At 42.0% G+C, this 26,997-nt stretch overlaps 1 protein-coding gene across 7 annotated transcripts; it reads left to right on the plus strand.

Annotated features, from left to right (window-relative positions):
- The first annotated feature begins 994 nt into the window (after positions 1-994).
- LOC118808999 (sphingomyelin synthase-related protein 1-like) lies at positions 995-26,675 on the plus strand. 7 transcript variants are annotated; one of them, XM_036571907.1, is made up of 8 exons: positions 5,397-5,478; positions 5,639-5,679; positions 13,186-13,511; positions 18,022-18,280; positions 20,825-20,920; positions 22,695-22,812; positions 23,765-23,915; positions 25,078-26,675. In XM_036571907.1, exons 3-8 carry the CDS (start codon positions 13,223-13,225, stop codon positions 25,380-25,382), a joined length of 1,218 nt encoding a protein of 405 aa, XP_036427800.1. In that variant the 5' UTR covers positions 5,397-5,478; positions 5,639-5,679; positions 13,186-13,222; the 3' UTR covers positions 25,383-26,675. The 7 variants fall into 7 exon arrangements, with proteins under 7 accessions (XP_036427795.1, XP_036427798.1, XP_036427799.1 ...); XM_036571910.1 differs by lacking the exon at positions 5,397-5,478 and adding an exon at positions 5,518-5,561; XM_036571902.1 differs by lacking the exons at positions 5,397-5,478; positions 5,639-5,679 and adding an exon at positions 995-1,155.
- The last annotated feature ends 322 nt before the right edge of the window (positions 26,676-26,997 follow it).

Consider the following 26,997-nt stretch of genomic DNA (forward strand, 5'->3'; position numbering starts at 1 on the left):
TAGTCAAATCAAGTCAAACTTTATTTATATAGCACTTTTTACAACATATGTAGTCACAAAACAGCTTTACAGAAAAATCTGGCTCTGAGCTCCCATGAGTGTCGCCAATGGCAACAGTGACACGGAAAAACTCCCTAAGAGCAAGAGGAAGAAACACTGAGAGGAACCAAGACTCAAACCCATCCTGCTCTGGTCGACACCAGATAGCAAAAAGCATTAGTATAAAATACTAGAATACAGAAACGGGGAAAAACAGGTGGAGCAATGGTCAGATAGTGAGTCAGTTCATGCTGGTGAGGTTTGCACAGCACCTGATTTTACAGTGGCACCCAATCAAGGCAGAAGAACCAACAGCATCAGACACACAGGATGGCCAGCTGTTCAACTCTGCAAATACAGTAACTCGTGGCCTCAATATAGTAACTCGTGGCATCAATATAGTGACTTGTGGCCTCAATATAGTAACTCGTGGCATCAATATAGTGACTTGTGGCCTCAATATAGTTACTTGCGGCATCAATATAGTAAGTTGTGGCATCAATATAGTAACTCGTGGCATCACTATGGTGACTTGTTGCCTCAATATAGTAACTTGTGGCATCAAAATAGTAACTCGTGGCCTCAATATAGTAACTCGTGGCCTCAATATAGTAACTTGTGGCCTCAATATAGTAACTCGTGGCATCAATATAGTGACTTGTGGCCTCAATATAGTAACTTGTGGCATCAAAATTGTAACTCGTGGCATCAATATAGTGACTTGTGGCCTCAATATAGTAACTTGTGGCATCAAAATTGTAACTCGTGGCATCAATATAGTGACTTGTGGCCTCAGTGTAGTAACCCCTGGCCCCAATATAGTAACTCGTAGCGTCAGTATAGGAAACTGTGGCCACGCCTTATTATAAATAATCGTCATGTCACCTTAAGGGCTCCGTATGTTTCCTAGTGTTACCAGCGGATGTCAGTGTTTTAGGAAAGGGGCTGCTGTTCGCCCTGTTTACACCACAAACACACACGCGCGCGAGCGCACGCGCACACATCTGTCAAGCGCATGCCCGCGCCTGCAGACAGTGGTAATCAGTCAGTGAACGATGATTTACTGCAAACGTCCGAACGGAGAGCAGATCTGGAGTCGCCTTCAAACCCGTCACGGTAAAACCCCCTCAGCGGTCTAACAGCTCTCTCTCATGAGGTAATCCGGTGAGTCAGACCGCCTCAGATCTCTGCCTTCAGTGGGAAGCGATAGCAAACAGCAATAGCCGAGTTAGCCAGGCTAGGCTAACCAGCTGCGTCTGTGTTTTGGGCACGAAAACGGGGACCGGGCGAATAAATAAGCCACATACACGTCTTTGTGACTCGATTAGGTGCTGTGAAGGCTGGGGTTGGGTTTATTTGACTGCTGCTGGGTATTCTTTCGTAAGCTAAGGTAGCCTAGTTAGCTCGGCTTGGCTACCTTAAGAAGTCAGCTTCTTATTCTCCAGCTTCTTGTTCGAATTTTCCCGTTCCACCTTTAATGGCGCGAGCAGTTACAATCTGGCGCCAGCCAGCCAAGCAAGAAAGACAATAAGATATATGAATATGTGTAATATATCTATATAATATACATATATACGTGATTTATTACCCATTCACCCCCAATTCTCCACGTTGGTTTACGGCCATTCAGATAAACTGAGAGCCGGGCTGCGCTCCAATATCCCAAAACAGAACCTTACTTAACTGACGTTCAAGGGCGCTTAGCCAGTGCGTAGTGTTTATGCGCACTTCTGCTCCAGAACAGGCGTTGCGTTTTATATTACGTTCTAGAGCCCTTAACCTGCGTGTGGTGTGTTTATTTACACTTGTGCTCTGACTGGAGCCCTTGGAGAGCGTGTAGAACCTCCGTGCGTACTTGTGTTCCAATCAGAGCGTCTAGCGAGTGTGCAGAACTTGTCTTCTTGAACGTGGGAGTTCTCTCCAAATATGTGAACATACACTTGTGTTCTAGATTGCTTGTGCTGTAGCACTTGGCCTGTACTACAATATGAGTAGCATACTTCTCTCCTAGAATGCTTGACTTAACTAGAACCTTCTGTTCTAGAACTTGTGTTGCATTCTGATATGCTGCTAATATGGTACTTGTGTTCTAGTCCTCTTATTTTGTGTGTGGAGGCTATATACATACGTATGTTGTGACTAGAGTTTTTAGAAAGTGGGTAGAACGTTCATCCAAGCTTGTGTTCCAACTACAGCATCTAGCAAGTGCGTAGAACCAGTTTTTTTTAAGAAAGCTTGTGTTCTAGAACTTGAGGTGCGCTCCCAATATGCCAAAATGTACTTGTGTTCTAGAACCTGCGGTGCGATCCCAATATACAGAAATGTGCATGTGTTGTAGAACTTGTGGTGCAGTCCCAAAATGCGAAAATGTACTTGTGTTCTTGAAAGCTTATACTCTAGAACTTGAGGTGCACTCCCAGTATGCAAAAGGCCACTTGTTTTCTCGAAAGCTTGTGTTCTAGAACTTGAAGTGCGACCCCAAAACGCGAAAGTGTTCTTGTGTTCTAGAACTCATGGTGTGCTCCCAATATGTGAAAACGTACTTGTGTTCTGAAAAGCTTGTTTTCTAGAACTTTGGGTGTGCTCCCAATATGTGAAAATGTACTAGTGTTCTAGAACTCCCAATATGCTTACATTTTTTCGTGTTCTAGAACTTTGGGTGCAGTCCCAAAATGTAAAAAATGTACTTGCGTTCTAGAACTTGTGCTCTAGATTGCTAATGTCAAAATGTGTCTTAGTGCTTTACCTTGTGTGTGGAGCGTTTATACGTACTCGTGTTCTAACCAGGATCTGCTTCATGCTTTTGTTTGTCTGGAATCCAAAGTCACACTCAGTTCTAGCCAAAGTCAAGTGTCTGTTAGCTCAGGTGACGGAACTTGGCAGTTAGTGTTCTCCTCTGAACGCAGTCAGCTGTCCAGTGCTATTGTGTGAAGGGCACCTGGAACAGATTCAGGGGCTTCATGTGTCGAGGAGGAAACACGTTCTTGGAGAACGTTTCTCAGTTCTCAGTTCTCTCAGTCCTGATTTAACCTCCTCAGTCGCCCCCAGAGACGAACACACACCGACACATCTGGGAGTGAAAGTCCTACAGGAGCTTTAATGAGTTCCACTGAGAGCAGCAGTAACAGAGCTGGACTCTGGGTGGGTAGAACGTTTATCCAGACTTGTCTTCCAACTATAGCATCTAGCGAGTGCATAGAACGTTATTTATTTTAGTTTATTTATTTAATTTATTTTTATTAAGCTTGTGTTCTAGAACTTGGGCTATGCTCCCAATATGCAGTAATGCACTTGTGTTCTTGGAAGCTTGGGTTGTAGAACTTGGGGTGCGATCTCAAAATGCGAAAATGCACTCATGTTCTAGAAAGCTTGTGGTTTAGAACTTGCAATGCGCTCTCAATATGCAAAAATGTGCTTGTGTTCTAGTAGGCTTGTGTTCTAGAACTTGCAGTGCGCTCCCAGTATGCGAAAATGCACTTGTGTTCTTGAAAGCTTGTGTTCTAGAACTTGCACTGCACTCCCAAAATGCGAAGATGTACTTGTGTTCTTCAAAGCTTGTGTTCTAGAACTCATGGTGCACTCCCAATATGCAAAAATGCACTAATATTCCAGAAACCTTGTGTTCTAGAGCTTGCGGTGCGCTCCCAATATGCAAAAATGCACTGATGTTCTAGAAAGCTTGTGTTTTAGAGCTTGCAGTGCGCTCCCAATATGCGAAAATACACTCATGTTCTAGAAAGCTTGTGTTCTAGAATTTGCAATGTGCTCCCAATATGCGAAAATACACTCATGTTCTAGAAAGCTTGTGTTCTAGAATTTGCAGTGCGCTCCCAATATGCGAAAATACACTCATGTTCTAGAAAGCTTGTGTTCTAGAATTTGCAGTGCGCTCCCAATATGCGAAAATACACTCATGTTCTAGAAAGCTTGTGTTCTAGAGCTTGCAGTGTGCTCCCAATATGCAAAATGCACTTGTGTTCTAGAAAGCTTGTGTTCCAGAACTTGCAGTGTGCTCCCAATATGCGAAAAGCACTCGTGTTCTAGAAAGCTTGTGTTTTAGAACTTGCAGTGTGCTCCCAATATGCGAAAAGCACTCGTGTTCTAGAAAGCTTGTGTTTTAGAACTTGCAGTGCGCTCCCAATATGCGAAATACACTCGTGTTCTAGAAAGCTTGTGTTTTAGAACTTGCAGTGCGCTCCCAATATGCGAAATGCACTCGTGTTCTAGAAAGCTTGTGTTCCAGAACTCGCAGTGCGCTCCCAATATGCGAAATGCACTCGTGTTCTAGAAAGCTTGTGTTCCAGAACTTGCATTGTGCTCCCAATATGCGAAATGCACTCGTGTTCTAGAAAGCTTGTGTTTTAGAACTTGCAGTGTGCTCCCAATATGCGAAATGCACTCGTGTTCTAGAAAGCTTGTGTTTTAGAACTTGCATTGTGCTCCCAATATGCGAAATGCACTCGTGTTCTAGAAAGCTTGTGTTTTAGAACTTGCAGTGTGCTCCCAATATGCGAAAATACACTCGTGTTCTAGAAAGCTTGTGTTTTAGAACTTGCAGTGTGCTCCCAATATGCGAAATGCACTCGTGTTCTAGAAAGCTTGTGTTTTAGAACTTGCATTGTGCTCCCAATATGCGAAATGCACTCGTGTTCTAGAAAGCTTGTGTTTTAGAACTTGCAGTGCGCTCCCAATATGCGAAATGCACTCGTGTTCTAGAAAGCTTGTGTTCCAGAACTCGCAGTGCGCTCCCAATATGTGAAAATGTGTTTGTATTAAGCTCCCAATATGAACAGAATCTAAACAGAATCTCAGCCAATCATTTTATCGTTACAGCTCTTCACACTTACAGGCCACTTTATTATATTATATATTATTTATATTATATGTTGTTATTATTAGTCGGTTTATTCGCATGAATAGTATCATCAAAGTATTTGCTTTTTGGTTTATTCTCGACCCGTCAAATCTGCCCTGACTGTTGTATGAGTCCTGATTTAACCCCCTCAGTTGCCCCCAAAGGCGAACACCCACACCCACACACACCCACACACACACACACACACACACACACACACACCCACACACACACACCCACACACACACACACACACACACACACACATCTGGTGGTGAGAGTCGTGTAGGATGAGTTTCACTGAGGGCAGCAGTAACAGAGCTGGACTCTGCTCCACTGAACACAATGTGCAGATTGTGTGAGCGATTAGTGCTGCGATATTCTTATCCGGCGGGACAGGATCGCACTCTTTGGCCAGAACATGATGTGGCGGAGATCTTTCGCCTGCCCCAGGGAGGGAGGGAGGCAGGGAGGGAGGGAGAGATAGAGAAATCTAGAGAGATAGAGGGAGAGAAAGAGAAGAGCTTTATGAGTAACGTGGCCTGTCATATCAGTTGGACATGCAGGTTGTGTTGCGTGCAGAGGTGAGTAGACACTCCATCCATTTACTCTCCAGTCGTATCTTGGTGGATCTGTGCAAATTAAAATGCTCTTATTAGTGAACAAGGTAATCTCGGTTCCATTTCAATCACTAATGTAGTTAATAATTCCCTTTTTGGGTTTAATTTTGTTTTTTGTTGGCAGATAGAGAGAGCGGGGCACAGCGTACACTCTCAGAAATAAAGGTACTAAACAGTCACTGGGTTGGAACCCTCAAGGGTCCATCTCAGTACCTTTAGTCAGGGAATATAACTGAACCATAATCCACTGAAATGATATGTTCTAAGCTGTACTGACTCCACACACCCCGTCTCGTCTCCAGGCTTTTATTTTACTGTTCTGTTTAAAACATTCGGTTATGAAAAGGTACAAATACGAACTTTTCACCTGGAGAAACTGATTTAAGGTTCACAATCAGACCTTAAAACCACTGTTGGAGCTTTGAGGGAACATTTACACTGTTTGTACCTTGATGAGCAAAAAATCTACCTGAACAGAACCTTTATTTCTAACAGTGAATGTGGGCTTAAATGTAACACAGGTCTGTTCTAGGCAGCTAAACTGATTCAAGTACAGTGGTTTTCGACGTCATCTTGTATTCCAATAGCAATGTTACCAGCCAGTTCTGGACAGATATGTTTCCAAATTTCCCCTGATCTCTGATACTTTCATGCTTTTGTACCATAAAAGTATATTCATCATAAGTGTTTTCGGTTACTAAGTCAAAAAATTAACTCCTATATTGTTTTGATCTCTCTCAGTTGCTGTAATTTAGCACTGCAGATTTGGGGGAGTCTGCTGAGCTGGTTGAGAGTCAGAGCTGAAACACATTTGGGACTTTTAATTGATTTTGGACTTGAGACTAAAATCCTGTTGCTTTGAGTGACCCTATAGATTAATTATGTTTATTTTATTGAAACTAATGATTAAAAATTCAAAACAACCACAACTTGTTGAAACTTTACCAAATGTTTCAGTAGTGACAATTATAGCTCACAGAACAGCTTTAGAACAGCTTTGAACAGCTGTTCACACATAAAATCATCATATTTTTCAATAAAACACAAAAAAAGTACTTAATTGCAGAAAATATGTTTCAGGAGTGACAATTCTTAATGTCACTAATTTTCAGACTTTGAGACACTTTTACTTCAAAACAGTGGGATCTAACTGCTCACCATGTGGCCATGAGGGGCAGGGATGCAGCCTCACTTCCTGCTCTAAAATGCAGGGGCGTGGCTAAATTAGGGCCCCGCCCACAGACCAAAACTCGGTGTTTTGGTACTGACATGAAAACGCTGGGACGGCATTTTCTTTATTGAAAATCAAAATCTTTCAACTTGAAAGTAAATCAAAAAGAATGTTGAAATAAATGCAATAAATTTTAAGCATAATTTTCACAAGTTTAAACTTAAAACAAGAAGCTGGTGAATATCTGACTTCAGCTTCATATCACTGAAGAATCAGTGGTGGGTGATAATAAATAATTGCCCCCCTCTTTGAAGATCATATGATGCCCTAAATGTAACTAAAGCCCAGCAGTGAGGAGCTGAACTTTACCCTCCTCTGCTGTCACTGCAGACTGGCAGGGTCGCCTACAGAGCAGCGCTGGTAGCTGTTAATGAAGTGATGCTCTTTTTATTTGAGGGTCCCATTTCAGAGGGAAGATTTCAACCACTACCCTGTAACTCAGTTCAAGGGGCAACACTCGAAAACAAGGGGTAGGGGTGAAAATAAGAACTGGGACTGGGCCTTAGTGGTTGGATTTGGGACTCAAACTCATGACACATCTAAATCTTTCAAATTCACTTTAAAATAAATCCAAAAAGATATTTTCAAAAGCGCTGAAAAAAAAAAAACATTTAAATATTATTTTCACAAGTGTACGTTTAGGGGTTGGGGTTTGGGACAGACTCCTCCCAGTAGAAAGAACCCTATAAATGATGATTGTGTATATATTTAGCTTATAACTGTCTCTATTAATGCCTTGGCTTTATATAGATCAGAACGTAATGCTTATAAATACCCAAGATCTGAATATTTCATTGTTTTTAAAATAGTGTTTACTGTGGGACTGAGCTAATTTGGTAGAGTGGTCTAAAGACCGTGTGTAGGTTGCTTTATATACAGATGCTTTTAAAAGTTATTTAGCAGAAATCATACGGTGTTGGTTTGCAGCTCCAGCCTCCATCAAGTAGATAATAGACCGAACGGACTGAAGTTCCACTGCGGTTCTGTAAGTTACTCAGTCCGTTTTTGAGCTGCTGTGTTTGTCCCTCTGTAAAAGATACTGCGGTCATTGTTTCGTTGAAATAACAGCACTTTTGCTGGAATGTGGGTTAAGTTGGAGGAGTAAGTAAACAATGTTGGCCTGAGTTCCCCACTTAGAATAATCGCATTTAGACAAATAGCTGCAGTTGCATAATATGTGATTATTATTATTACTATTATTATTATTGCGCTGTTGAATGTTTGGGTGTTTTTGTGCGGCTTGTCTACTTGATTTTTACAGAGTTATTACTGCAGCTTTCCTACACTCGAAATGTGACGTACTTGTGAGTGAAAAAATACTAAAATAATTACCGGCGGTGTGATAATGTAATCAGATCATATTGTGGCCATATCTGAGATCTCATGGTGCTAACAGCCCTCAGTGATGGTGAAAAACAGTCAAACTCATTATAGGTAACAGGCAGCATTTTGAGAGGTCTTTCTGCACTCACTGTCCGCTTTATCAGCTCCACTGACCACATAGATTCACTCTGTAGTTCTACAGTTACAGACTGTAGTCCATCTGTTTCTCTGCATGCTTTGTTACCCTGTTCTTCAGTGGTCAGGACCCCCAGGACCCCCACAGAGCAGGTATTATTTGGATGGTGGGTCACGCTCAGCACTGCAGTAACACTGACGTGGTGTTGGCGTGTTAATATGTGTTGCGCTGGTGCGAGTGGATCAGACAGCAGTGCTGCTGGAACCAAAAATATCCAGCCAACAGCAACCTGTGGGCAGCGTCCTGCGACCAGTGAACTGTGCAGCAGCAGATGAGCTATATATATATATATATATACAAAAATGTATGTCGCTGTTGTCGAAAGAAAACCTCATATATCCAAAATGGTAACTTTACAGGAGAAAGGAAAAAACCTACTTTACTTTTAATGTAAGTCAATGGAACCAGAATTCGTTCCAAGTCATTTTGGGCCGTTTCTTTTAGTCCATTCGTCCTGAAAAATTCACACAATGTAAAGGAAAAAAGATGTTTTCAAATTACGTCAAAAACTGAAAAATGTTATTACTAACTATATACTAGTAAACACACACACACACACAGACATACAGATGTGTTTGAATGTGCTGGTTTCCACATCGTGTGAAGTTCCATGAGTCAGACTCTGCTTATTAGAGGCCGGAGTGGTTCGTATGTCATTAAAGGCGGTTAAATCTGTGCTGCTTTCGTTGAATGAGGCCCATTGTCCCTGTGCGTGTGTGTGTTGTCCCGGTGTGGTTGTCTCTGTGTTAACGGAGTTCGGGAGGGGAGCGGTGTTGTGTATATACGAGAGCCGGTTCAGTGAGGGATCTCCGTGCTGTTTGTTAGAGACTCTGTCAGTTGAAATTGAAGGGAAGGGTGAGCAGTTGAGCAACTGAGTGACTCCAGCCACGCCTTACTCACTCAGCACTCACAGGCTCTGTCTGCTGTCGAGGAGCTCAGACTGGTAGACTGTAGCTTTGTTAGCTCTACTGTGCTGTACTGCACTGTTCTATAGGTCACTATAGGCCAGTATAGTGTAATGTAGTGTAACATAGCGCTGTAGGTAGTTTGTGTTGTACTGTACTGTATTATAGATAGTTTATTAGTTCTACTGTGCTGTACTGCACTGTTCTATAGGTCACTAAAGGCCAGTATAGTGTAATGTAGTGTAACATATGCTTATTGTAGTGTTTCTTAGCTTTGTGTTAGTTCTACTGTGCTGTACTGTACTGTTCTATAGGTCACTGTAGGCCAGTATAGTGTAATATAGTGTAACATATGCTTATTGTAGTGTTTCTTAGCTTTGTGTTAGTTCTACTGTGCTGTACTGTACTGTTCTATAGGTCACTATAGGCCAGTATAGTGTAATGTATGCTTTTTGTAGTGTTTCTTAGCTTTGTGTTAGTTCTACTGTGCTGTACTGTACTGTTCTATAGGTCACTATAGGCCAGTATAGTGTAATGTAGTGTAACACATGCTTATTGTAGTGTTTCTTAGCTTTGTGTTAGTTCCACTGTGCTATACTGTCCAGTTCTATAGGTCACTATAGGCCAGTATAGTGTAATGTAGTGTAACATAGCGCTGTAGGTAGTTTGTGTTGTACTGCCCTGTATTATAGATAGTTTATTAGCTTTATTAGCTCTACTGTGCTGTACTGCACTGTTCTATAGGTCACTATAGGCCAGTATAGTGTAATGTAGTGTAACATATGCTTATTGTAGCGTTTCTTAGCTTTGTGTTAGTTCTACTGTGCTATACTGTGTTTTTTGGATTGTTTTAGTGTGACATGTTTATGTAGCTGTGCTGTGTTGCACTGTATTGTAGGTTATTATGTAATGGTGGTATAAAAAGCTTTATGGAGCTTTACTGTGTTATACTGCGCTGTTTATTAGATGGTTATAGGCCAGTGTAGTGTAAAGTCGTGAGACACCTTTATGTAGCTTCATATTGGCTCTGCTGTGTTGAGTTGTGCTGTATTGTAGAGAATTAAAGTGCAGTACAATCTAATTGTGGTATTAAATAGCTTTCCTTAGCTTTATGTCAGCTCTGCTGTGCTGTAATTGCTCTCTAATGTATTGTATACAGTATTGTAGAGTATCTTCATGTTAGCTCTGTACTGTATTAGCGTCATTACTGTGTTGGAGTCTCACGGTTTGGCGCTGTAGAGGTTTTGTTGGAGAGGATAGAGAAGTAAAAAGTGTTGTAGCTGTTATTCTGTCTGTTTGGTCAGCAGTTTGAGGTGCTGCTGGTGTGACAACCGTCCTGCCTGTTTGTCTGTGGTTTAGTTAAACAACAGGAACGTGACTGTTTCAGCCGGGAGCTTCATTTGTAAGGTAAAGTAGGGCTCATTCACTGATAACATTGCAGCAAAGGCCACTTTGTTTGGATGCCGTTTTATTTGGGGTGAAATTACATCATGTGTAAATGTTTACTTGCGTTCTAACTTAGTGTTGTGCGTCTCCTGTCACAGTCGTGTCAGCGCTGTACGGGTTAGAGCCTGTCTTGTGTATTGGTTCTGTTCTTTTGGTGCTGTAACTCTGCATTGGATTCAAAAAGTGTCTGTCTGTCTGTCTGCTTATCTGTCAGTCTGTCGGTCTGTTCTGTCTATTAGGGGAGGGCGGTATGATGATATGCTTTTCTGAGCCTATCCTGGATATAATTAGACCTATTTAATGGATTTAGCCGTTCAGATTGTAAGATATGGAATAAAATCATTGTAGGTTTATTACTATTATAGTTTGTTTCAGGGCTGGGCAATATGACACTGTATATCATCATCGTGATAAATTACGCCACAGTGTGATACTATATTCTTTTCTGAACATATCGTGTATATTGTCAGTACTTGTAGAACACCGACTGCGTGTTTCATTATAATGAGAGCAAAATTAGTCCTGTTTAACTGTATTTAGTGCCAAATATTGAACAAAAATCACATTTTTTGATAGTATTTTTAAAACGTAGAACTGCTGGGTCTTTTTTCTCTGTTCCGAATAAATATAGCTGAATCTATCTGTCTGTCTGTCTGTCTTCCTGTGTGTGTGTGTGTGTGTGTGTGTGTGTGTGTGTGTATGTGTGTGTGTATATATGTGTGTGTGTGTGTATATATATATATACACACACACACACACACACACAGGAAGATAGACAGACAGATAGATTCAGCTATATATATAGCAACTATCTATCTGTCGATCTATTTAACGTTTTCTGCCTAGCTAGCAAAGTGCCTACTTGTCTAATTGTCTGTATCTATATGTGTGCTTGCTAGCTTGCTGTCTGTCTGCCTGGCTGGCTGGCTAGCTAATAGTCTATCTGTCTGTCTGTCTATCAGGGGTGAAAAAAAACAACACATCTTATCGTATTGTTACGTTTTCTACTGTTGTAGATTTCATAAATTACTAAGACCTCCAGTCTCCCTTCTCTTTTCTCTCTCTCTCTCTCTCTCTCCCCCTCCTGTTTTCCATCTGCAGACCCTCTGATCTCCATTAGACTGAGTGTTCTTGGTGGTTAAGTCTTAATGAATTACTTGGTTAAGTGCCAGAGGCTTTTCCAGCATTGGGGAGGCTCATCAGCGGTGTTTTAAAATCGCTCCGCTGCACTGAGCCCTGAGCTCGTTATGTTCAGCCTCCAGCTCGGCGAGTTGAGGCTCGACTTTGAGGCTGAGATGGACTCAGAGCTGCAGATGATTGTTTTAGTGCTGACTTCACTCCGTGGGTGTTAATGTGGAACCAATCCGATAAGTATTGTGTGATCATTTCAGCGGTACTGAATCTGTCCGTCATGCAGTGTTGTTGTTATTATTGGAGTAATTTTACAGAAAAAGGTGTGATATGTGAGTATTATTGTAGTGGGTTATAAGCGGAATAGATTCTCCTCCTTATTTTAATTCATGCAGATATGAAGAAATGGTGTAAGTCTTTGCACCATATTTCAGTTTAGTTGCAGTGTGAAAAGCCTTGATTTGATAAGGATCATATTGATCTGCATTATTTTGAGCAGAATTATTTACATTCATATAAGACAAACTTAATGTCTGTCTGTCTGTCTGTCTGTCTATCTAGCCGCTAGCAAACTCTGTCTATGTCTGTCTGTCTGTCTGGCTGTCTGTCTGTCTAGCCAGCTAGCAAACTGTCTGTCTGTCTGTCTATCTAGCCAGCTAGCAAACTCTGTCTATCTGTCTGTCTGTCTGTCTGTCTGTCTATCTGTCTGTCTGTCTAGCCAGCTAGCAAACTGTCTGTCTCTCTGTCTTTCTAGCCAGCTAGCAAACTGTCTGTCTGTCTGTCTATCTATCTAGCCAGCTAGCAAACTCTCTGTCTGTCTGTCTAGCCAGCTAGCAAACTCTCTGTCTGTCTGTCTGTCTGTCTGTCTGTCTGTCTGTCTGCCTGTCTGCCTGTCTGTCTGTCTGTCTGTCTGTCTGTCTAGCCAGCTAGCAAACTGTCTGTCTGTCTGTCTTTCTAGCTGGCTAGCAAACTGTCTGTCTGTCTGTCTGTCTGTCTAGCCAGCTAGCAAACTAGCTAGCAAACTGTCTCTGTCTGTCTGTCTGTCTGTCTGTCTAGCCAGTTAGCAAACTCTGTCTATCTGTCTCTGTCTGTCTGTCTGTCTGTCTGTCTAGCCAGCTAGCAAACTGTCTGTCTGTCTAGCCAGCTAGCAAACTGTCTGTCTGTCTGTCTATCTGTCTGCCTATCTAGCCAGCTAGCAAACTGTCTGTCTGTCTGTCTGTCTGTCTGTCTGACTGTCTCTCTGACTATGTATCTATCTATCATGCAGATATGAAGAAATGGTGTAAGTCTTTGTACCATATTTCAGTTTAATTGCAGTGTGAAAAGCCTTGATTTGATAAGGATCATATTGATCTGCATTATTTTGAGCAGAATTATTTACATTCATATAAGACAAACTTAATGTGTGTTTGTTCCTTTTCCTGTGTCTGTGTGTGCAGTGTGAGTGTGGTGTGTCGTGAGTGTGTGAGCGGTGCGATGGCTCAGCAGGGGGTCCGATACTGGACGGTGAAGCAGGTGGGCCGCTGGCTGCGAGAGGAAGGCTTCTGCGACTATGTGGACCTGCTGTGTAACAAACACCGGCTGGACGGCACCAGCCTCCTGACCCTCACTGAGTATGACCTGCGCTCCCCTCCGCTCGAGCTCAAAGTGCTCGGGGACATCAAGAGGCTCATGGTGTCGCTCCGTAAGCTGCAGAAACAAAACGCAGATGTGCTGGAGGAGCTCGGATTCGCCCACGACGGACACTCGCCGCAGGGGAGCGCTGGTAGGTTCACCAGAAACTCGGTTGCTCCTCTTACATGGTTTTCAATGAAAAATCAGCTTACGATAAGACCACCCTTATAAAGCGTTTATAAATGGTTTTAAATTAGCTTATTAAGGGTTACTAACTAGGTTGCAAACGCCTTAAACTATAATAAGCAGTTATAACATATTAAAAGGTCAGTTACATTCAGCTACACTGTTAAAGCTCAGATGTTGCTGGTTACTTTGTCTTCCCTATTAATCAGCACTAAACCTGTTAATCAGATATTCAAATTCATCAGATAGAGCAGCTCATTGTGGCACTTATTGGTGTTTAACTGCTTATTTGTATGTTCTTGTGTTACTAGGGCTGCACGATTTGTTCTTTAATTGATTTTTAATTGAGGTTCTGAGGCTCGACCCCTGAACGTAGTGTATCAAACTGCCAGTAAGCTGTGGTTGTGATGTCACAACACATGCAGGTTTGGTTGACTCTGATTGGTCTAAGTCACCTACAGGCATTTCCCAAACTCTTATTAGGTTCAACTTATTAGGTTTAGCTTAAAACAATGTTTTTGCTAATCCACTCACATAATAAAGATGGTTCTTCAAGGGTTCTTTAGTAAAGACAGTGGTTCTGTGTAGAACCATAAGGACTCAGCAACCCATTTGCGTGCATAAAAAGTTCTCTACGTGGTGAAATGGTTCTTCAGATTGATAGAGAATGTGATGTATATGGTTCCATACAGAACCTTTTTGAAGAGAGTTCTCTATAGGACCGAAATGTTCTTCTGTTGTTATAAGTTTGACATCAACAGGCGACAAAGTAACAGTGCCAACCCTTTTTGATGCTGTGCAGAACCACATACAGCACACCCATTTATTTATTTATTTATTTTCCACAAATCGTTCAGCCCTGGTTCTGTCATCAATCCGCTCCAGTTCCGCTCCTGGTTTTCAGTTTCTCACACATCAGAGAAAACCCGCTCCGTGTGATTTACTCTCACTGTATTTATTTTATGTCTTGAATGTGTGGACAAGACGCTACACACTTCATTTCATGAATTAAATAATTTATGGCTGTTATTAGACAAAAAAATGTTTTTTTTGTGCTTCAGAGGCTTTTTTGGAAGACATAGTCTTGAAATAATGGCCCAATCACAAGCCAGAAACCTGAGAGTGTAAACAAATGTACATACTTTATCATTCACGCAGCGAAATGGACGACATGAGACGAACTGTGTGCAACATCTGTAGCACTTCGTTGTGCTCAGTGCCAGCTGTGGCAGTTCGGTTGCTGCATCACTCATGTCCTATGGAGGTGGCCAGTGTGTGGAGAAAAGGACTGTCTGGCTTGCGGGATGGAGCGATATGGGAGTGATTTTGTAGTGAGAGCGTGCACTGACGCTCCAACTTTCTGAAAAACGCTTCCCAGTGAAATTCCTGCCTTCAGCACCCCCCATAAAGATCCTCTCCACTTCGCAAAAGACGTAGACTTTTAATACACACCGCTGTCTGAATGTAGCCTAATCCAGTCTAAACATTCTGCTTTTTCTGAGTACAATAAATACTTCATCAAATATCAGCTTGAAATGTCAGTCAAATCTAAACTCCTGTCTATCCATCCATCCATCATCTAAACCGCATATCCTTCTGGGTCGCGGTGGGGTGCTGGAGCCTATCCCAGCTGTCATTGGGCGGAAGGCAGGATACACCCTGGACAGGTCGCCAGTCCATCGCATGGCAACTCCTGTCTAATTTTAAAAAATATTTAACACAATTATATACTGACACGATTCCAATATCGTCGTGTGTCCCTTTTCTGTAGTTTAATGCTGGAGCTTTGAGGCTTCAGGATAGATTTTACAGCTGTTTTTAGCTTCGCGAAATCCTTTTTTTTCCATTTTTATTGAACCTATACAGAGTGGATTAGCAAGTGTTTTCCTCCATGTTCAGCCGTTTTGTCACTTGGTATGAAAACATACAGAAAAGAAAGAAGCTGTGACGACCAGGCCTGAACAGCATGTGTGAATTGGCTAAAAAGACTAACTTTGGGGAGAAAAACTGGCAAATAAATAAATAAAATTGTTGGTATTCGGTTGGTGGCAGCTTATAATTGCAAATATGTAGCTTTTTGGTTTCAGCTGCTGCTGGTCAGAAAGAGACCTTTCATTAAACATACCAGTGGAGGCTGACACAGCTGGACACAGACTACAATACATCAGTCACAGACTGGTCCTGTGTTGTGTTGTATATTGAGACTCTGGCCTGTTTGTACTGGAATAGCAGGTTTTTCCACATAGATGATAAAACACTTCTATATTTTGCGCTGATTAAGAGACTCTTAAATGTCATCAATGTAACTGTATTATGACTGTACAGTGTTAGTCAGTCAGCTACATTCTCAGTACCCCTGTGTGTGTGTGAGTGTGTGTGTGTGGGTGGGTGCGTATTAGGAAATAACAGAAATTTTTAAAATCTTGAAAAATGTTAAATTACAATTAAAATGAACAAATATAACAAATACTGTACTATTTCTAGCTCACTATTCAAATTGAAGCAACCTTGTGATATTAACTAGCGCTGGGTATTGGGCTGAAAGATTATCGTTTTTATATAAATCACAATTTAAGGCAGTGCAATTTTCAAATCGCAAGAGCTGCAATTTTCTTTCTTCAAAGTTCTTTGCCTGGTGAAATAGTTCTTCCGATTGGAGAACGTGTTGGTGCGGTTCTGTATAGCATCAAAAAGGATTGGTACTGTTATTTTGTTGCTTGTTGATGTCAAACCTTTATCAATAGTAGAACATTTTGAACATATTGAGAACTTAAGAAAGGCTAAAAAAGGTTCGGTATAGAACCATATACATCACATTCTCTATCAATCTGAAGAACCGTTTCACCACACAGAGAACTTTTTATGCATGCAAATGAGTTGCTGTCTCTTTATGGTTCTATATAGAACCATTGTCTTTACTAAAGAACCCTTGAAGAACCATCTTTATGTGTGTACTGTAGCAAAAAACGTTGTTTTAAGTTTTAAGAGGGGAAACGGAACCTAATAAGAGTTTGTGAACTGCCTGTAGGTGAGTTAGACCAATCAGAGGCAAGAAAATCTCCATGTTTTGTGACATCACAACCACAGCTTACTGGCAGTTTGATACAGTGCGTTCAGGGGTCGAGCCTCAGAACCTCAATTAAAAAAAACGCAGTTCTCATTCGCAATATTTGTCAGAAAAATCGCAATTAGATATTTTCCACAAATCGTTCAGCCCTAACTGGGTAATATCGCAATATTTTTACATTTACAGCATTTGGCAGACGCTCTTATCCAGAGCGACTTACAGTTTGATCATTTTACACAGGTAGGTGAAGGTAGTGTTAGGAGTCTTGCCCAAGGACTCTGGTATAGTGCAGGGTGCTTGAAGCCCAGTCTACAGTATAGAAGGCAGAGGTGTATCACACTACACTATACCCACCTCAATATGTAATGTTATCATGATAAATTACACCAATCAGGCATAACATTATGACCACCTCCTTGTTTCTCTGCTCATTGTCCATTTTATCAGCTCCACTTACTATATAGGTGCACTTTGTAGTTCTACAGTTACAGACTGTAGTCCATCTGTTTCTCTGCATACTTTGTTAGCCCCCTTTACCCTGTTCTTGTGTCCACTCTCTGTCCACTCTATTAGACACTCCTACCTTGTCAGTCCACCTTGTAGATGTAAAGTCAGAGACGATAGCTCATCTGCTGCTGCACAGTTTCACATCCTCTAGTCCTTCATCAGTGGTCACAGGACGCTGCCCACAGGACGCTGTTGGTTGGATATTTTTTTTTGGTGGACTATTCTCAGTCCAGCAGTGACACTGAGGTGTTTAAAAACTCCAGCAGCACTGCTGTGTCTGATCCACTCAGACCAGCGCAACACACACTAACACACCACCACCACGTCAGTGTTACTGCAGTGCTGAGAATGATCCACCACCCAAATAGTACCTGCTCTGTGAGGGTCCATGGGGGTCCTGACCACTGAAGAACAGGGTAAAGCTGATAAAATGGACAACAAGGATGTTATGCCTGATTGGTGTATAACAGTACAATACAATATGCTTTTCTGACCACCTTGTGTTTCATTATAAAGAGAGCAAATATTTGTCCCATTTAACTGGATTTAATTCCAGATATTGAATAAAAATCGTGTTGTTTTTAATTAGTTTTTTAGGTAACACTACTGTTTGTTTACTATATATTGTTTATAAGTTCTCGCTGTACCGCAACATCATATTTTTCCCAAATCACAATTTTTTTGTCTTATTCCTTCCTTTGGCGCTCTTGTTCAGACGACTCTCGGTTGTATTTGACCTGCTGATCAGATGCTTTTGAACTTATGGAGTTCATGAAATCTGTTCTGAACTTCATGTAAACATTTAGAGATTCTACTTTTCACTCAGACTGTTGTGCTGATAGTAAATTTGACTCCTCAGTAAGTCAGTGTGTGAGCGAGGCGTGTTTGTGTGTGTCCGCAGGTGGAGAGTGGCTGTGTAACGGAGAGTCGGTGCGGGACTGTGACAGTGTTGATGCTCTCGGTGGAGAACCGTACCAGTACAGTAACGGAAAGCACAAGCAGCAGAGTCGCCGGCTGGACCCGGAATACTGGAAAACCGTCCTCAGCTCCATCTACGTCGTCTTCGTCTTCGGCTTCACCTCCTTCGTCATGGTGATCGTCCATGAGCGCGTGCCGGACATGCGCACCTATCCTCCACTGCCCGACATCTTCCTGGACAGGTGAGTGGGTTTAACACGCCCGTGTGTGGCTGTTTTTCACATTAACCGTACCTAGTTCTGTTAAAGAGAACCTGAAAGGGAACCAGATGACCTCCGTGCTTTTTGGGTTTGCAGTGATAGGAGGAGAGCAGGAGGCTTGTCTGGTAGCTCCTCTCGCCACCCAAAAGGTCAGATTTATCAGAGAACGCTGCCCACTTTGCAAGCACTGCACACTCGTGAGTGGTGTGAAAGGGGTCTTCTAATGGAGTTAAGACAAGAAATCGGACCCCTTTCATACCACTCACGAGTGCAGTTCTGTGATAAAACCAAGCTTTGGGTGGTGAGAGGAGCTACCAGACCCACCCGCTGCTCTCCTGTTGGCTGCGCTGAAACAATTGGCCGAAGCGCATTGCGCAAAATTGGAAAAATGACTCTGCGTGTCGGGTTTTCCGATGTACTCATCACTGAGCTCCACCCGGCAAGGCAAGTTCACTTATATAGCACCTTTCACACCCTGATGTCATTCAAAGTGCTTTACACATGAAAAGATGGAGTCATTTAAAAAGTAAAGCAGAATAGACATTAAAAACATGATTAAAATAATTCATTTTATCAGCTCCACTTACTATATAGGTGCACTTTGTAGTTCTACAGTTACAGACTGTAGTCCATCTGTTTCTCTGATACTTTGTTAGCCCCCTTTTACCCTGTTCTTCAGTGGTCAGGACCCCCATGGACCCTCACAGAGCAGGTGCTATTTGGGTGGTGGATCATTCTCAGCACTGCAGTGACACTGACGTGGTGGTGGTGTGTTAGTGTGTGTTGTGCTGGTCTGAGTGGATCAGACACAGCAGTGCTGCTGGAGTTTTTAGACACTGTGTCCACTTACTGTCCACTCTATTAGACACTCCTACCTTGTCAGTCCACCTTGTAGATGTAAAGTCAGAGACGATAGCTCATCTGCTGCTGCACAGTTTGTGTTGGTCATCCTCTAGTCCTTCATCAGTGGTCACAGGACGCTGCCCACAGGACGCTGTTGGCTGGATATTTTTGGTTGGTGGACTATTCTCAGTCCAGCAGTGACACTGAGGCGTTTAAAAACTCCAGCAGAACCGGAACAGGAAACTGCAAAACTAAAAGCTCCACGTTGGTAATAAAGCCAAAGCTCATGTACTTTATCCCACTTCATAAACCACTTTTTGGTCAGAAGAGTTTCAATCTGTGCTTTTTACAATAGTTTGATAAAGAAAACTGTCAAATCATTATTTAAGACCTGCTCTTCATACCAAGGAAGATACGTTACAGTACAGCACTGTGCAAAAGCACTTAAGTACATTATTTAAAACCCCATATATCATTAGAGCAGATACATGTAAACGTAAACACAGAAGTGTCTGTTTTTCTTTTCAAAAATATTGATATCATTTAAGCTCTTTTAAAGAATAGAGCTTGGTTCCAGATTTGTCCTGGATGCTTTTGGATATCTCTGGGATTTGTTGAATTCCATCAGCAGCATTTAACATTGTTAAGGATTGATTAGCTAACTGCACTTAATACCAGGCTTCCAGGACATTGACAGACATTAAATTAATACCTATTGTATCAATATCACTTGTATTTATAATTTGTAAAATTAGTGTTTTTGAGTTGTAGCATGAGTTGAACCATACATGAATTGTACCTGATGAGTTGAATTGTAAGCGATGAGTTGAGTGAATTATGATTCAACTCACCATGAACTGAATATGACGAGTTGAATTGTACATCAGTCGTACATAATGAGTTGATTTGTACGAGTTGATATATCTGATATATACCTGAGTTGAATCATACATGATTAATTGAACCATACATAATTGATGAATTGTATGCGAGTTCAATCAAGCGTAAGTTGATGAGTTAAATCCTACATCATACATGAATTTGAATCATACATGAATTGTACATGATGAGTTGATTCGTACATGAATTGTACATGATGAGTTGATTCGTACATGAATCGTACATGAGTGGAATCGTATATGATGAGTTGAATTGCACGTGAGTTGAATCATGCATAAGTTGAATCTTACATGAATCATACATGATAAATTGTACCGTACAGAAGTTGAATCGAACCGTACATGCTGGGGTGAATTGTATGAGTTGAATCGAGCATAAGTTGATGAATCAAACCGTACATGATGAATTGAACCGTACATGCTGAGGTGAATTGTATGAGTTGAATCGAGCACAAGTTGATGAATTGAATACTACATGAGTTAAATCGTACATGAACCATACATGATGAGTTGAATTGTTCATGATGAGTTTAATTGTACACGATGAGTTGAATTGTACGTGAGTCGAATCATGCATAAGTTGAATCGTGCATGAATCGTACAGGGTGAGGTGTGTGATTGCAGGTAAAACACTGAAAATGTGTGAATAACAGCTTTTAGGCGCAGGTGTGGTGGTCATGCAGTTGTATGCAGTGAGTCTGATATTAAAATCAAAAGGAAAGATCAAGTTGATGAAGCTCAGCGTGTCTGTAAGAGGATTAACGGTTTCCCCTCTTTTCTACAGTGTACCCAGAATCCCCTGGGCCTTCGCCATGGCTGAGGCGTGTGGTCTGATCCTGTGTAATATCTGGCTGCTCGTGCTGCTGCTGCACAAACACAGGTGAACTCACACTCACTCACACACACCACTCACAAGACTTAATCTATAAAAATGGACTGAAGTACAGACAAAATTCAGGCTGCTGTTTTTAGCTATGCTGACATACTTTAGTCCATGTTTATAGATAACAGTCATACAGTGTCAGAAACCACATAATCAGGTCTGTTAGACATACTGAACACCTCCACACAGTTTGAGGTGAACGTGTGATGGTTTAAGAAGAGTCCTGGGTTTTTCCAGGCTGATGTTCCCAGTTCTAAAAATATCTCGGAGCAGTTTAGGCGCTGCAGTCTGGAGTTCAGACCATCAGACTGAAGCTGCCTTAGACTGACCTGTCAGATAACACTGCTAATAACCACCAGCAAGGATTTCTTCACTTGGTTTAGGCCTTTGTCTCAGTTTGGGCACCTCACACTAAGACAGGGGTTGCCAACCCAAATCCTAAGAAGAGCCATTTTGTCCTTTCAACAAAAATCAAACCTCCTTGGGAGCCACAACATTTTATATCTATTTTCCCATCTTGGCTGTAAATATGTCTCAGTATGTGCTGATGTACTAGTATAGGATAAAAAATATAACGTAAATGAAAACACAGACTTACTTTGCTCTGCTTTAATGGAAAATGTGTTTTATATGGTTTTATATAGAACCTTTTTGAAAAGCCATGGTCCTATATGGAACCGTTTTCTTTTCTAAAGCACTTTGATTTACAGCAGTGTATGAAAGGTGCAATACAAATAAACTTGCCTTGCCTAAAGAACGCTTGTAGAACCATCATTTTTAAGATTGTACTTAAGTTTTAGTTTAAAGTCTTTAGTTTGCACTAGTTAGTTTCAAACTGTTCTTTTAGAGTTGCACCACAAATCGTTAAGCTATGAAGCTTTTTTTTTATCCAGTCCCCAACCATTTCGGTCGACTTGTATCTGTTTTAAAAGCATCTTGGATGCATTTACACTTAGGCCTTATTCACACACACTGCTTCTGCGTGGTGCAAGCGCTACAGCTTGAACACCCTGGCCTTTCATACATACAGCATTTGTGCTGCAGAGCAGCGAGACAGTTATACAGACATTCCTTTTTCCAGCTGGATAAATGGTCACGTCACTCACTCTGATCAATAAAAATATCATATATAAATGTGCACGGTATGTTTGTTTATCCTCAACAGCATTCTGACTTCTGATTAGGCAAAAGTTTCAAGGCTGGTAGACCAACCGGGAAACCTGTCTGTAGCACAGAATGTTTAACTAGGATTTCATCATGAATTAAATTAAATAAGTGTTTTTAAGTTTGTACACAGTTTTCTGTTTGATTTTCACTGGTTTTAATGGCTTATTTCAGTGTTTTTTGCTGTGTAACGCGCACAACGCGCCGAAAAAATTGGTGCTGGGTCTATTCTCTAAATACTGCGCTGCTTCAGTGCACCATCTGGAACGCTCTGCTGCTTCGCACACACAGCTTCTGTGAAAGCGCTGACCAGTTAACATGGGCGGCGAAATAAAAGCATGACTATACGTGTCGCTCATTCCACGCAGGTGAAACATGTGTGGCTTTGCCTCATCCAGATATAATCCTGATACTCAAGACACATGAAGGTACCAGGTGTAAACGACGTCCTTTTACCAGGGGTGTTTAAACTTTTGCATGCAGCTGTATCTGAGCTGCAGTAACTGTAACTGAGAGCGAAGGTGTGGCTCTGATCCACTGAGGCTTTAAAGCTGATCTACTGAGTGCTGCGCTGTCCTGACCCAGTTCTGCGTGTCTGCGTGTTCAGGTCCATCCTGCTGAGGAGGCTGTGCAGCCTGATGGGGACGGTCTTCATGCTGCGCTGCATCACCATGTTTGTCACTTCCCTCTCAGTGCCAGGGCAGCACCTGCAGTGCACCGGGAAGGTACTCCTACACTTTATATGGGCCATTTTACTGAATTAGCTTAAACTGAGCTCCCACAGTAACAACTACTACAAAACAGTGTTCAGACGTTTGATATTTACTGGATTATGTTCTGATGTAATTAAACCCAAAGCGTTAATAGAGATAATGATGAGCTGAATATGCACAAAATCATGTAAAGGGTATTTTCTTTTGGGAGGTGTCGGCCCAAACCTGATTACAGTTTATTTTAAAATACTTTTACTGTGTTTTTATGTTTCTCTGTGTCTCTCTCTGCCTCTTTCTCTGTCTCTGTCTGTCTCTCTCTCTGCTCTTTTCTCCCCCTCTCCCTCTCTCCCTCTCTCTTTCTCTTCCTCTCTCTCTGCCTCTGTCTCTCTTTCCTCTCTCTCTCTCTCTCTCTCTGACTGTCTGTCTCTCTCACTCTTTTTCTCTTTCTCTCCCCTCTCTCTACCTCTGTCTCTCTCTCTCTCTCTGTCTGTCTCTCTCTCTCCCCCCGTCTCTGTCTGTCTGTCTGTCTCTCTATTGTCTTTTCTCTCCCTTCTCTCTCCCCCCCTCTCTCTCCCCCCCCCTCTCTCTCTCTCTCTCTCTCCCTATCTCTATCTGTCTCTCTCTATTTCTCTATTCTCTTTTCTCTCCCCTTTCTCTTTCTTATCTCTCATTCTCTCTCCTCCCTCTCTCTCTCTCTCTCTTTCTCTCTCTCCTTCTCCCCCTTCTCTGTCTGTCTGTCTGTCTCTCTCTCTTTTCTCTCCTCTCTCTCTCTCCCTATCTGTCTGTCTGTCTCTCTCTCTCTCCCTCTCTCTCTCTCTCTCTGTCCCTCTCCCTATCTGTCTCTCTCTATTTCTCTATTCTCTTTTCTCTCCCCTCTCTCTCATTCTCTCTCATTCTCTCTCTCTCTCTCTCTCTCTCTCTCTCTCTCTCTCTCTCCCTCTCTCCCCCTCTCCCCCCCCTGTAGATGTATGGTGATATGTGGGCGAAGCTGCAGCGGGCCGTGGCGATCTGGAGTGGGTTCGGAATGACTCTGACGGGTGTTCAGACCTGCGGCGACTACATGTTCAGTGGACACACCGTCGTCCTCACCATGCTCAACTTCTTCGTCACTGAATGTGAGTCAGAACACAAATACACAAATACACCCATCACGGATATGAAATTTACCTACCTCAGACTCAGACTGCACATACGGCAATGTGTACAACTACATACAGTTTAGTTTCATAACTTATTACTGTACAACTGTACATTGGAATACTAGAGCAAATACTAGTGTATATTGTGTATATGTGTGTACACCAACCAGGCATAACATTCTGACCACCTCCTTGTTTCTGCGCTCATTGTCCATTTTATCAGCTCCACTTACTATATAGGTGCACTTTGTAGTTCTACAGTTACAGACTGTAGTCCATCTGTTTCTCTGATACTTTGTTAGCCCCCTTTTACCCTGTTCTTCAGTGGTCAGGACCCCCATGGACCCTCACAGAGCAGGTGTGGTAGGTTATTCTCAGCACTACAGTGACACTGACGTGGTGGTGGTGTGTTAGTGTGTGTTGTGCTGGTCTGAGTGGATCAGACACAGCAGTGCTGCTGGAGTTTTTAAACACTGTGTCCACTCACTGTCCACTCTATTAGACACTCCTATCTTGTCAGTCCACCTTGTAGATGTAAAGTCAGAGACGATAGCTCATCTGCTGCTGCACAGGTTGTGTTGATCATCCTCTAGTCCTTCATCAGTGGTCACAGGACGCTGCCCACAGGACGCTGTTGGCTGGATATTTTTGGTTGGTGGACTATTCTCAGTCCAGCAGTGACACTGAGGTGTTTAAAAACTCCAGCAGCACTGCTGTGTCTGATCCACTCAGACCAGCACAACACACACCTACACACCACCACCACGTTAGTGTTACTGCAGTGCTGAGAATGATCCACCACCCAAATAGTACCTGCTCTGTGAGGGTCCATGGGGGTCCTGACCACTGAAGAACAGGATAAAAGGGGGCTAACAAAGTATCAGAGAATCAGATGGACCACAGTCTGTAACTGTAGGAGCTGATAAAATGGACAATGAGCGTAGAAACAAGGTGGGGGTCATAATGTTATGCTATAAGTAACTTGATAGTCTGATAACTGTAAAGCATGTAGTAATGAGAATATGTAGTAACGAAAATGGGGCCCTCAGGGTTTAAATGAACTAGTATCGATAGTGTTTATTTGGTGTTTGTCTCTCAGTGTTTATTTGTCGTGGTTCTCTCTCTCTCTGTGCTGCAGACACGCCGCGGAGCTGGAACTTCATCCACACGCTGTCGTGGGTGCTGAACCTGTTTGGAATCTTCTTCATCCTGGCCGCTCACGAGCACTACTCCATCGACGTCTTCATCGCCTTCTACATCACCACCCGTCTGTTCCTGTATTACCACACGCTGGCCAACACGCGGGCATACCAGCACAGCCGCCGCGCGCGCATATGGTTCCCCATGTTCTCCTTCTTCGAGTGCAACGTCAACGGCCCCGTGCCCAACGAGTACTGCTGGCCTTTCTCCAAACCTGCCCTTCTCAGGAGACTCATCGGATAAAAACTCTGCTTTTCGTACCCAAAAAGATACTGAACCGATCTTTGTTGCCATGGTTGTGTGGATAGCCAGCAGCTTTCCACCCTTGGTCTTAGTGGACGGAGAAACTGCTGCCCTTCTGCTCCTACACAAACACATACAGTACTGCAGGGAAGTCAGAGAGCACCATTATTTATTCAGCTTACAGTCTAAACAGACTTTAAGTACTTGTTGTTCATTTTTAAAGAGATATTTGTGAGGAGATTAAGTATAAGATGGTCCACTTGGATAAAGAGGGAGAATAAGAGAGTTTCCAAAATTAGAGTAATTATTAAAAGCTCCAAAGAAAATGTGGCTCCTAACAACCACCTGGAAGACCTGGTAGACACCAAAACTGCCCCATCAGATAAACAGCACTTAAAGCCTTGACCTTTGAGAGAGAGGAGAAAATCAAGCTCCACTCTTTGCTTCAGATGTAAAAAAATCCACATTTATATTTATGCTCATTATGCTTATGCATTATTTCTCGCTGCATTTCGTCGTGCTAGACCTCTTTTCTCACCGCTGGTGGGCGTTTCTTTGTTGTTATGGAAATTAAGGAACAGTACTGAACATAATGTGGAGCAGTGAACAATCAGATACGCTGTTCGCTGTTGCACATAAGCTTACAAAGAGACTAAAGTACAGACATATCACTGCTGTCGGAACAAAACCTGGCATCTCCAAAATGGTAACTTTACAGGAGAAGGAAAAAACCTACTTTACTTTTAATGTAAGTCAATGGAACCAGAGTTTTTGTGAGGTCATTTTAGGTTGTTTCTTTTGATCCATTCATCATGAAATTTACACACGATGTAAAAGGACAGTAGTTACTTTCAAATGATGTCAAAAACTGAAAAACAAAAACAAAAACTGAAAAAGAAGGTTTTCCTCCGACAGCAGCGATATGGTTTTTATTTTTAAATTTTTTTACATAATTTTGCATCGTTCATCCACACAAGCTAGAAAGCGGGCTCTCTATGGTTCCCCGCTCAAAGCGTGTGAGCTACATCCAATCAAGCGTCTCACTTCCAAATCTGTTCATATGAAACCAGAAATTTTCATAATTATATAAAACTGACTTGAATTCGAAGATGAGTTAGAGAGACGTCGCTGTTCGTTTTTCTCTTGGACAGTTATGTATGCCAGTCTACATTCTTGAAAGATGGTTCTTCAGTAAAGGTAATAGTTCCATTTAGAACCATGAGTTTTATATAGAACCATTTGCATGCTTAAATGGCTCTTCAGATTGATGAAGACTATGATGTGTGTGGTTCTATACAGCACCAAAAAGGTCCTTCTACTGTTACAGTGTCACGCTTGTAAGCCTTTTTGGTGCTACATAGAACCATTTTCAAAAAGGTTCTATATAGAAACAAATGCAACACATTCTCCATCAGTCTGCAGAACCATGTTATCACTGTTTAAGCATGAAATGGTTCTATAAAGAACTCATGGTTCTCATAGAAGCGTCCTCTTTACTAAAGAACCCTTGAGGAACTGTGTTTTTTTAGGAGTGTAACTGTAAAAGTTTCATTTGCAAGAAGTTAAATCTAAAGGCGAAGCTGCAAGTGAACATGTAGCGTCTTCATGGACTGTA

This window comes from Colossoma macropomum, unplaced genomic scaffold (genome assembly GCF_904425465.1).
Source record: "Colossoma macropomum unplaced genomic scaffold, Colossoma_macropomum, whole genome shotgun sequence".
NCBI lineage: Eukaryota > Metazoa > Chordata > Actinopteri > Characiformes > Serrasalmidae > Colossoma > Colossoma macropomum.